Source organism: Diadema antillarum, unplaced genomic scaffold, assembly GCF_040938485.1.
Source record: "Diadema antillarum isolate AM-2024a unplaced genomic scaffold, OU_Dant_1.0 seq00000491_RagTag, whole genome shotgun sequence".
Lineage (NCBI taxonomy): Eukaryota > Metazoa > Echinodermata > Echinoidea > Diadematoida > Diadematidae > Diadema > Diadema antillarum.
Window position 1 is genome coordinate 568,012 of NW_027271452.1, and position 12,897 is coordinate 580,908.

The 12,897-nt window shown below is 37.1% G+C and overlaps 1 protein-coding gene across 1 annotated transcript in view; it reads right to left on the reverse strand.

The window, feature by feature from the left end:
- Positions 1-12,603, reverse strand: part of LOC139733781 (phospholipase D1-like) — a 33,371-nt gene extending 20,768 nt beyond the window's left edge. Inside the window, exons 1-9 of the mRNA XM_071644585.1 lie at positions 12,300-12,603; positions 10,080-10,338; positions 9,184-9,316; positions 7,488-7,737; positions 6,618-6,759; positions 4,447-4,575; positions 3,838-3,952; positions 2,432-2,497; positions 1,843-1,901 (exon numbers count right to left, since the gene is read on the reverse strand). Coding sequence (XP_071500686.1) covers positions 1,843-1,901; positions 2,432-2,497; positions 3,838-3,952; positions 4,447-4,575; positions 6,618-6,759; positions 7,488-7,737; positions 9,184-9,316; positions 10,080-10,294 — 1,109 coding nt within the window. The 5' untranslated portion in view covers positions 10,295-10,338; positions 12,300-12,603. The remainder of the gene's footprint in view (positions 1-1,842; positions 1,902-2,431; positions 2,498-3,837; positions 3,953-4,446; positions 4,576-6,617; positions 6,760-7,487; positions 7,738-9,183; positions 9,317-10,079; positions 10,339-12,299) is intronic.
- Positions 12,604-12,897: the final 294 nt, after the last annotated feature.

The following is a 12,897-nucleotide window of genomic DNA, read 5'->3' on the forward strand; positions in this document are numbered from 1 at the left end:
CAACAGAGAGAACAACCTTAAACTCATATATAACTTGCATTTCACCAAATATTTATCTACCATTTACAATAAACAATTTCCCTTCACATTTGATTTCAAATATGATTTTTTATGCAGTCTCAGTGGTGATCTTTCTTTTTATTTTAGTTGCAAACTGGTGCAAAAGGGCTGTAACAAAGTAGCATTCTTTTTAGAATTCCTCCCCATTTCCAGCATTCTGTATACTTAAAATATTCTGTAAACTTATCGGTTATCATTTATTGTGATGCAATTCATGCATTCAATTTCTGCAAAATATCTATATGTTTCCATTGGAAATGGAAAAATAAATGAATGAATGAACTAGAAATGTCGCTATGGCGACTGATGCCTCCGCCATAATGCATGATTCTTCCAATAGGCGTATAGTACAATGTCTTCACAATGTGTGATCCATGACAGTTTCACATAACTGGCAAAATATTGAAATGTCAGGTTTATCAGAAATATCTTGTGGGTTTGTTATAATTTTCTAAGAGTGCAGGCACACATATTTGGGGAATTGAGAATTTTTACTTGCATTCTGACAGACCTGTTAATAAATGCATTGGGTAATTTCCAAGGTATGAAGAGTGTAAATGACAGTACAAAATAGATTTTTTTTTTTTTTTTTTTTTTTTTGGGGGGGGGGAGGGGAGGGGCATTGAAACCTGGCCTTTGATTCTTAACCTTTGATCTTCTGGCTCGAAATTTCCTGGAGAATCTCCATTAGGTAATGCATGTATCAAGTTTTGAAACTAATAATGCAAGCATTGCATATACTAGTATATGAGGGAAATAGTAACATTTTGAGGAGTTGACCTTGACCTTTGACCCCTGACTATTGACCCATGACCCCTAAATTCCCTAGATAATCCCTGCCAGTCAGTACATGCTTATGTACCAAGTTCCACGAAGATACATTGAACCATTTGCGAGAAAAGTGATATTGCAACATTTTCATCTAACCTTTGACCTTTTGACCTTTGACCTTATGACATGAAACTCTCTCTGGAGAATCTTTATGCAGTAGTATATGTCCACACCAATTTTCAAGAAAATACCTTTGGGCATTGCATAGATATGGGTGAAATTGCAACATTTGTAGCATTTGACCTTGACCTTTTGACCTTTGATCTCTTGCCAATGTCACTAAAATCTACTCAACTAATTGTCCCATCATACATCATCCTTGGACCAAGTTCGGTGAAAGCTGCTTCATCCAGTTTTGAGTTATCACATAAACAGATAAATTTTAGGATTTGACCTTGATCTTTGACCTTTGACCTCTGTCTGATTTCACTGAAAAACTAATCACGTAATTGTCCTATCATACATCATCCTCCAAGAAAGTTTGGTGAAATTAGCTCCATCCAGTCTTGAGTTATCGCGTAAACGGATACAATTTCATGATTTGACCTTGACCTTTGACCTCAGCCGATTTCACCCCAAATCTAATCAAATAATTGCCCCATCATACTTCATACTTGGACCAAGTTTGGTAAAATTCCAGTAAATATTACTCAAGTTATCGCGTAAACGAAAGCGGACGGACGTACATACAGACGTACGGACGTACGGACGGACGGACGGACAACCCGAAAACATAATGCCTCCGGCACCACTTCGTGGCGGAGGCATAAAAAGGACTCATCACAGTGTAAAATAGACAGACAAGAGAAAAACAGCTGGCTCAAGAAAGAGAAAGGGGGGGGAGAATGAATGGAAAGTGGATTATGAGTGATTTTACACTGAGATCACACATGTATCTGGGTGAACATTATCAACAAACTGAACAGAATCTCAAAACACAGTGTGACTTACTTTCCTTTTGACCCAACTTCATCCACAAAGGACATATGACTGACCTCCAAAAACTCAAGCTAAAGAAGGAAAGAGACAGAACAAGCAAAATATTTGATATAGAATTTTTTTTTTAAACACTCATAATTTTAAAAGTTTCAGTTTTCACTTATTGTCTTATTTCAGTGGGTACTAATGACACAACATCATATGCAGCAACTATCTACTATGCAGATGTTTCATCCACACAATGTACAACAATATTAGCATTTTATTTTACTTTAGAGATTGGTTTCATCAATATAATGCAACCATCTACATGTATGTCTCATGTGTTGGAAAACTGTCAGCACTCACATCAATCACATCATGTAACTGCAGCCATCAGTTACTGGGAGGTTTATCTTGTGTTTGCCGTTTATCATAGCAAGTCTCATTTTTTGCAAATTGGGACTTCCTGAAAATTTTGCGAGTGGTAAGATTCGTGATCACAGAATTAGAGTCAATATCTTAGCATGTTGTTAAATTTGCAAATAGTACCCAACTCTAAAAATTTGTGAAATACAAACTTAGCAAAATATATAGCATATAAAGTTGCTTGATAGCTTACTGTCTTTGGATGATTTCTGTACAAGGGGTTGTTTGCCACGCCCTGCAAGTACTTCTCAAGTTGTAGCTGTGATAAAAGAAAGTTACAATGTTAAAAGTAATTGCGGTAATGCAGTCAGTCAGTTTTTCAAAGGAAAACCTACGATATACTGAAGCCAAATAAAAATTTTGTGCATTTTGACAAGTTTAAGTGTAACTTGTATCAACTGCTAGCACAATACATTCAGCAATGTAAATTCAACAACAGCTATATGTATGTATTTTTTTTTCCTTCAGACAATGCTGAAAAGTAAATCAAACTGATGTAGGTGATAAAAGTAGGTTTGACATTTAAATCCAATTTGTATACATGTAGGTGCACACCTGTGTGCATTACAACCGCCAATGTCTTAAGTACCGCACCCTTTTCCATCAATATGTCATGAAAATTGTACCAATCAATGACACATTATTTCCCAAGCATAGTGGTAATCTACTGCTTACAAGTACTAATCAAGTCAGAGATAAGCTGGGTTACTCAGTGGCTATATTGAGTCATGATCATTATATAAACGTCAACGTGTACCATGCAAACACAAACAGTTTGAAAGCCATCTATATGAAAGAGCTTTGCGGGTAAAGTCCAGAGCAGACCAAGCATCTCATTCAACCAGTGTGATCTGTTTTCATACCGGTACTCAAAAGTCAACAATATATATCACATGGCTGCCAAATTCAGCACACTGAAGACCATGAAACATGATAACACATATATATTTCTGGTAAATTGGTATAAATGTTTTACAAGATATGACAATCTGTGTTTATTGCATCCCATATGTTGTTGTTGTTGTTGTTGTTGTTTTAAAGAAAAGATAGAAAGAGAATATGAAAAATATTTCATATGAAAAACATGTAATCTAGCTTTACTGGTCACATTTGTAACTTGACCCATATCAATGACATACCTAGGGCTTTCCCAGTACCTGCTTTCACTACTGTCAAGATTGTCATGTAGCACAGTTTGCAAATGGAGAAACTATAGGATTGAGCATTTAGCGTTTCAGCTACCTGTATCTCTGTGAAAACAGACATATTTAAGTTCTCAAGTACTTTCCGTTAACATGTGTACTATTACGCAAAAAAAAAAAAAAAAAAAATGCCATGGCTATCTATATTACCAAAGTAGTAGAAAAAAGGATAATATCTCACAAAATGAATTACATTAATGGAAATATTGACTTACATCTATGTTAGTTTCTGAAGGCAAAGTATAATATATCTATACTACTTTTTAATGAATATGTTTATTTTGTGTGAACCCCCCCAAAAAAACAACAACCACACAAACAAAAACAAATTATATCCGTCTAAATCATCATACTTCATATACTTAAAGAAAGTTAGTTGATGTTATTATTAACTTACCATTCTCTTAGCCAGCTGATGGGATCTGACTAAAGCATCTAGTGTTCTTGGGAAGTGGGGAAGGTCATTGACATCATCAGGGAGGCCCACAAATGTTTTATGCCTTTCTTTGTGGCTTGATAACATAACAGAAAAAGCGTAGACAAGTTTATACAATGAATGCTCACTCAAGAGAAATGTTGTTGTTCTCATAACTCATTTGCCCATGTAGAATATAATTCATTTGACTCAGGACACCACATTCAGTAGATTCAGAACTTAAATTTCACACAATATCAAAGTCCTCACACTTTGAATAGCAGCAGAAGGATGTATAAATGAAACAGAAAAATAAAATGGTTGATTTTCAGCAAATTGGTGTGTGTGTGTGTGTGTGTGTGTGTGTGTGTGTGTGTGTGTGTGTGTGCATATAGCAATTGAGATAATGATATAACATTAATTACAATAATGACTTTTCAAAAATGAGCTGGTAAAATTGTGAAACAAAGCAGCAGAACTTATGCATATCCACACAAGCACTCACAGACAGAAAGACACATACACACACACACACACACACACACACACACACACACACACATAAAGGATGTCTTATATTCTTGAACTCACCTGGATTTACCAAGCGGTATATGCAGCCTGGCTTTGTAGAGAATGAGTTCCTCATGCAGACGAAGGAAGTGATTGTACCTTCTGTGAACTGTCCACACACAAGGCCCATGTTGCACCTCAATATAATAGCTATAAAATAAAAAGGAATAGACTGCTAGTTCTTTGTTTTTATTTCATAAAGAGTAGCACCTCAACGACTGAATATGAATGTAACTCATTTCTGGTTAACTGCATTGTACCATACAAATTGAACTTCTCTATCCTCTCAAAAAAAAAAATACTAAAAAAAAATATACATCATTATAAATATTACAATTTTAAGGCTGTACGAAGACACAGGCATGTCAACATCAAGTTGCATAGGTCTGCTGGTTTACAATTCTGCTGTTTGCTTGTCTGTTATATGTATATTTGTTTGCTTCTCTGGATATCCGATATCTCCGATTTCATCTTAAACATGTACACAGCCAAATGACATGTGATTTGCAATGTCATAACAGTTGATATCAGGTGTAAGTTTTGTTTGTCTTCCTTCTCAATTAACTTTTTCACATCTTTCTCAGATAACATACTGATTTGGATTTTGATATACGGACTAAGTACAAAAGTAGATTGTGTGTCTATACGCACAATTCTCCTCCAGGGTTTTTTATGCAGGAGGCAACGTCCTCACTGAACTGATGTATTGAATACATCTTGAATTACAAAATGCTGCAGGTGTTCACTCCCTATGAGTGCTTAACCCAGGAAATTTAGACCTATATTTTTGAGATTCATTAAAATGATCTGTTCTTTCACTGGCCATGATCCTTCTGTGAGAATAATTTATCAGACTAGGTTGAATTATGGTGTATGTGACAAACATTCAGATTTTGACCTTGACTTCTATTCACAGCTTTCTCATTCCTGTCATGAATTCACTCCATCCAATGACTCAAGTTACTTCAACCCTATATGCCACATTTCAAGATATATTCTACCTACTGTTTTAGCATCACTCATGAAGTCATGTTCAAAATGTCATAGAGAATTTTTCTATTGCAACTATTCCATTAACAAAATTTGTGTAAATCTACGTCAAAACTTCCTAAGCATCTAGTCAAAGGTGAAATTGCAGTTTAACATTCATCGTTGATACTGACTGATAACGTATCAGTTACAGGCTGAATCATACAATATCCATGTGCTAAATGTGATAATGTCACATTATACACTTCTCACTCTTCCAAGTTTACAGTGTAAGTCCACATTCAAATTGACATTGACTGGATTTGCTTTTTCTGTACCAAATTGTATGAACTGCTATTGTCTCAAAAACTCTGTCCCAAATCTAATGAACTCCAAAGTCCAAACAGACAGTTTCTCCATTCATCAAGTAGGCATTAAAACTGCACTGGAAAACGAGTGCACAGACAGATAAGTCAAACAAGCAATGTCTCTAGAAGCACCTTTTGTGCAGGGGGAAAAAATAATTGGTTGCAATATCACAGATCTTGACTGCATTATTTCAGAAATAGAATAAGGCAAACTGTCATTAAAAAAAAAAACATTCTACAAAAAGTCAGGTGAGTGGTATCATATCTTCCAAGATAAACATCCATGGGATAACAGATCAATAATGTCATTCCAATACACCCTTTCCCACAAGAGTACAACATTTCCTGAAACATAGAACTTCAGAACAGCTTTTGCAGTCTACAGAAGGAAGTGTATGATACATTCCCTGAAAACAGGATGCAAATAACTGGAAGTATGTCCTGTTCAAAAGGCAATCAGGATACTCATTGAATCGAGTGCATGTTTCACTTTCAATATCAATTCCTTTCAAAAAATCATCCTTGACTGTAATATCAGATATCTGAGGCTAAGCCATTACACCACTGGTCTACTCCTCACATAAGCACCACCTTCAGCTGCAGAGTTTGGTTATTTGCATCACTTCACTGTTTTGCAAAAGTACAGTGTGGGTAAATGTTAAACGGTTTGTAAATATCAAAAAGAATACGCTTTCCTTAGGAGCCAAACATTTTCAACAGCTTCCACCACCAGCAAGAATGCAAATTAGTGTAATTGGCTGCATATCACTTTATCAAAGATACTGCTGTTTTTACTCCAGTCTCATTCTGGTTGGGACTCACATAAATGGGGCAAAAGGAGCCTTTCACACTTACAGGTTTGGATTGAGATGGAGAGTGGAGTGGACACGCCCACAGTCCGCTATCTTGATTGAGATTGGCTCGTCTGAGATGAAGACCCTTCTCAATTTGTCATGGTATGGCATGGGCTCATCATACACAACCGTATAAGGCACTCCTGCAAGTGGCATCATGACAAAGATATTTCTTGTATTCTGGGCTGTTTCAGTTTGTAGCTTATGGATTCTACTTTAATATATCCATGGTGATTTTTGTGCACATTATGTAATGGCATAAAAAGAAGAAAGAAATACGAACAAAGCAACAAAAACTCAGTGACATAAAAATTGTAATGTCCTCTGGATTTGCTCAATAGCATAACTTCCCGAGACTAATAATTTCATCTAGACTACTCAATGTATCATGACCATACAGCACTGAATATCTGAAAAGGTTCTGAAAGCATAATCACATAGCAACACATGGATAGGAACTTGGGCCACTCACATAATACTCATACAAATGAATGCCAGTTATGCAGTGTGAATGTAGAAACTCACACTTATCTGTTCTTATCTTTGGCATTTATCAAACTCCAAAACCACAGAGGAGCATGGACAGGCCAGAAGTATATATGCAATGTTTGGCTTGAATGCACACAAAGATACAAAACTGAACTCTTCTCTAGATATTTCAAATTAACATTCTTCATAATACATGAATGCAGTTGTCTCAAACACCTGCAGAAATGTAAAAAAAAAAGGTGTATCTCTACATTACAAATGATAGGAAGATGTGAGTCAACTATTTGCACAAATGCAATTTCAAATTTGCTGGGAAAGTAAAGATTTGTAGCTTTGAAGAGATTGTTGCTAACAAAGGAGATGTATGCAAGGGCCTACATACCATTAGCATTTGCTGAAGCATTCTGGTTTGGGCTATCGACGAAGTCCATACTCCAGTTTGCTTGTCTTTGTATGACTTCATCCTCAAGCTTGAGGTCGCCATTCAGAGAGGTCATGCGGAGAAACTGCTGCTGTCTCCTTTCAGTTAGCGCTGAATTGTTCCCAGAGAAGTTGATTTTGTCCATGTATTCCCTTTTCACTTCCTCAACATATACTTGGGCTTCTGCAACAGACATGTCAGAGCCCTGACTCTGTCAAGACCAAAGTGAGGACAGTGGGAGTTTCTGACCGTGGTTCACCTTCCTCAAAATACCTAACCGATATCCAGCCAAATCATATGTATGGCCACACATTCATTTCCAAGTTTAGATATGTTTAACCAATTGTATGATAATCAAGAGATAAAACAGTTGCTATATTCACAGCAATTACTATATCATCAAAATGTATTGACTTGATATTAGAAAGCACTTCAATCAGGTTCTGAGAGCTACCTGTAGTCATCTCATAATTGATGACATGAAAGGAATAAATGTATCTTTGCAGAACATGTGAAATGGTTGAATTATCAAAATGATTCATGCACAAATGCACTTCAAATACAGTGCACTCCCGTTATAACGAAATGCTCGGGACCGGCAGTTTTCTTTCGTTATAACGAAATTTCGTTATAACCGAACAAATACAATAAATAACGAAAACAAGGAAATCACGTATATATATCATATTCTGTTTGCTGAATACTCATCATACACTGGAAAGCTATGTGATATGTGATGGGATAACTGTATTACAATAATAAACGCAAGTTCCCTTCAGAAACTGTGCGTGACACAAGGAGCGAACACACAGTGGTGTGGAGCGTTCACCCATGCAGAGACGCTATAAATGCTTGTTCCGCTACGTATTTTCGAAAGCAATTCGCATTTCGTTATAACGGAGCACATTTCTTTTGTTTTTCTTTGTCTGTGGCGCTCCGAAAAGACTTCGTTATTACGGAAATTTCGCTCTAACCGTGTTCGTTATAAGCGAATTTTGCACCACAGATTTTAATGGTGATAATTTTGGGACCAGAAGATTTACTTCGTTATTACGAAATTTCGTTATAACTGTGTTCGTTGTAACGGGAGTGCACTGTACAAATACTACATAAGCTGAAGAGAATATAATATAAGCCTACAGTACAGATTCTACATCTTTTCCCGATATATTTTGGCATATAATATACTGCAGCCCACCCCCAATCATGGCTCCTATCAGTGGGACCACTTATAAAATATTTGATAGACATTTGCCATCTAGCAAGGAGCATTACTATATAGTTTGTCTTGATGGCCAATGAATATAGCAAACAGACCAAACTTATTTTGGAAAGTCACTTGGGAATCCAATGCATCTAGCAGATTCACCTCTCTAGAGGTGAATCTCTAGCAGCCTCTCTAGGCTGTTGTTAATGTTAATTCAACTGGAAAAGAATTAAGTGGTAAACATGATTCTCAGATCAAACAAATCAAACCAAACCACCACACACCACCAAAGTGGTGCACACACAGTTGCATGCTTGAATGGTATTCAATGACCTTCTTTCTGACGGTTGACAGCATGCACAATGTCATGTCTTCTCAGGAAATCATTTTTAACTAGTGTTAGGAACTCACTAGCTTGCAGTCTATTACAAGAAGGATTGCAGGACTTACTATCCTACAGCCTGGTGAAAGGTTGGCTAGGAGAACATCTTCCATCCTTGTTCTCTCAGCTTGGGTCTTGTTCAGTTTGGCGGAATCCCAGTCAAATGTCTGGTAGGAAATACGGCCACTGCTCTCTGACAACCTAAACCAAAAAGTCATGCATGGTTTTACTAAGTGTGCATATATTTTAAATTCCTTTTCTCTTTTAGTCAGGTATATACAGCTGTCTCTCCCTAGAGGGCCCAATGTTAGAGAAAGGGGCTAAATGTGGTTCACAGGGCTGGGTGCTACACACTAATTATGTGCCCATACCACCAGCACTGTACGCCATAAACTTACCATCTGGAAAAGTAATATTCAAGAGACACTTGATCAGGCAAGAGGGAGACACATGTGTCATGCCCTGCAGTCACAACTTCAGCATTTAAAAAGGTACATACATGGTGCCTGAGAAAAATTTACAGTCTTATCTGAAATGAATGCGCAAACATTTGACAAACTCTCATCTTTTCTTGTTCATTTTCTTTGTGAAAACAATAATTGCCCTGTAATCATGCTACCTGCCCCTGTTTGGGCCCAAATTACCTCTATCTATTACAAATAATAGCTAGAATTATGATTTTGACTTGTAAGGGAAGCAAAGACAACACTCATACTACTACAAAGTACTAAAACAAGTGAATGAGTTTCATTTGCATATTAGTGTATTAGCATTTTCATATTTGTGCAATGAATTATTCGTGAGATATGTAAGGAAGTCAGCACATACATACAAGGTGTATGTACCTATGGGCTTGAGGTTACTGTACACATTCTGTACCCTATGAGAGCTGCTCTTTAAAAAAAGAAAAAAAAAAGTGAAATGCATTTCAAATTCCTTTAACAAATTACCACTTTTGCTTTACCTCCTGACAGCGTCGCTGCTTCCAGCAAATGTTAGAATGTCTGCGCTGACTGGGGAGCTGTTGGAACGACCTCTGCTGTCAGGGACCTGCAGAGTATTCTTTTTGCTTGCAAAACTTGATCGCCTGAGGAGGTTGTCATTTTCATCCTCTGCTTGTTCCTCTGGGCTGTGCATGTGGACCTGGAGCAGACACTTTCCTGTAGGACTTGCTTCCATTTTTATTTTCAGTGTAATTTCCCGTCACGACTGTACAATTGTATCTGTATATTTTCAGAAAGAGGATAACATATTTTTGTAGTGTAGAATTCACATCAAATGGCTACCTTGCTGCCTACGCATGTAACAAAAATGCATAATTCTCAATTTCATTAGAAAGTTTCTGCTGTTAGGAACAGTTTTCTTTATGATGGTCATACCCAGGCAGCCTACCAGTATTTTCATCGTTGCTGTTATTTTACAATTGTAAAAGCCTAGATTTCTTCTTTCTCTTAAGTACCAGGTATTCCCTGCAAGGAAAAGTATGAAAACCAAATCATTCAGCTTAAAGTCATCAAAATACATTAAAGTAATGGCTCCTACATTACGCTATAAATCAAAAAAAAAAAAAAAAAGTCACCTTACACTTGACATATCAAATAAAATGAAAACTAGATGGTAATCAATAACTGGATTCTTTCTAAAACCTCATTCATTTCTCGCATATTTATGGTAATTTTAAAGTGTGTTGTAATAATACAGTCCATCAATCTGTAGCTTGAATCATGGTGAAGAAGAACTATGTTCCCGCTTACTTGATTTATAAAGAATATCTGTACCAGTATACTGTGAGTGGATGTCAAATCTTGGAGAGGAAATTACATCTGGCAAGAATATGGTTGCAAACTGCTTGATAGATCTGACTAAATAAAGGCCAATGCCATCATACATTTAAAAATTTACAACACAGAAACCCACTAACATGAAATTAACCACAAAGTTGGGAACAAAACAACATTTGCTAAAAATATTCAATCCCCAGCAAGTCTGAAACCTAAAAAGATCAGAAAGACTAGAAATTTATAGGAGAGATTGCTTTTAGCAAAAAACAAAACACAATAAAGCAAGTACACCATGAATACAGGCCTTATCATGTCAGATGAAATTCCACAGGTGTTTCTCCACCAAGAATAAAGTCTTCTATAAAGCTGGGAGCTATTAATTGCCTCATAAACTGCATGCATTGCAAATGGCAAATAAACAGCAGTGAATGGAGTGGTAAGAAAAAAAAAGGTCATGATAACACCTCAATAAAGTGTACCAATTGCGCATATCTTGCACTAGATCTAATTAATCATTTTAGTTTGGTCAATGTGTAGTATTTTTGCACTTTGAATAAAAACAATGTTTCTGACAAACAAATAGAAGTCTTTTACACTTTTTTTTTTCTTATTTAATTTTTTTTTAATAATACAGCCCGGCCGAGATCTAGTGTTGGATGGATTAAATAAAAGTGCAAAGAGTCAAAGTACTCCTATACCCACCCGACCAGGGCAATACACAGGAGAGAGAGAGAGAGAGAAAAAAAAAGAGAGGACATAATTGTCCCTGGAACAAATAAGTGACAAAAACAGCAAAACACACACACTGCATTGAATACTGTAAAAGTGGAAATTTTCGCAGTGTTGAAATTTTCGCGCATTTCGCGCAACCAGACACTAGCGCGAAAATAAAAGCACGCAAATATTTTTGCTTGCCATATGTTCCTGTACTTGGTGTCTTGATTCCACGGAATTATAAACACACGAAACTCCTCTAAGTCTTACCCGGTCAAGCGCGAAAAATTATTTGTGCGAAAATAACCACTTTTACAGTAGTAAATGGAATGGAAATTTGCCTTAATAACCTAGTGGAGTAATCAATAATAAAAATACTTAACTTGCCAACAGTCTGATGTCAAATCTGCATTTTCTCTAACTGTTAACTGTTATGCCTATCACTATGGTGTCAGACCAATCCACTAACTGTCAGTGCAGTACACTAGACTAGTGTACTAATGTGGCTAGAGCTAGAGTGACAGCAACACGTTCCTACAACTTGTCTTTAGAAATCATGCCTCACTCCGTTTGTAGCAGAGTCAGTAGGAAACTCACAGCTATCATATGACAGACCAACCTACTTTTTCTTAGTTGACTACAACAGCAACACCAACTGAACAAGCGGCAAAGTGTTACACTACGCTTACCAAGCCTTCTCCCCGAGCGTCGCCTCTCTGACATTAAATACTCTTCGTCGTCGGAGTCGATCCCTGCCTGTCCAGTCCAGCCCTACCTGCCATGTACGAGGCCAGTAGTACTCGTGTAGGCTCCGCAAGGCAAGCGCCGAACGCGAGACTGAAGGCCAGCGCTGGAGTATTTATTCTATGTACGCGGTTGAACGATCACGTCTGGAACTATGCAAGAACAGAACCAGGCTAGAACAGCAGAAGTGGCACTACAACGAAGGTTGGTCCAGAACGACGAAGTGGCATTGTTTTACGTCTTTCTCAACGATCAGACCCATACATGAAACAGTTTCCTTCTTAATTTCTGACATTTATTGGACCATATACACAGCCAGTTCGTACTGTCGGCGTTAGCTGTCCTGTATCCGAGTGCTAGAGTATACCGGTCGTCGGTGTGTAAGACAGTTTGCATGGGCGTCACCAGGGGGGGTGCGTTGGGTGCGAACGCACCCCCCTTCAGATCCTTAAAAAAAAAAAAAAAAAAAAAAAAAAAAAAAATCAGTCTGCGAGCGACCTCAACGCCGGACGCTAAATAACTATTCTTTTCTATTTCTTTTTT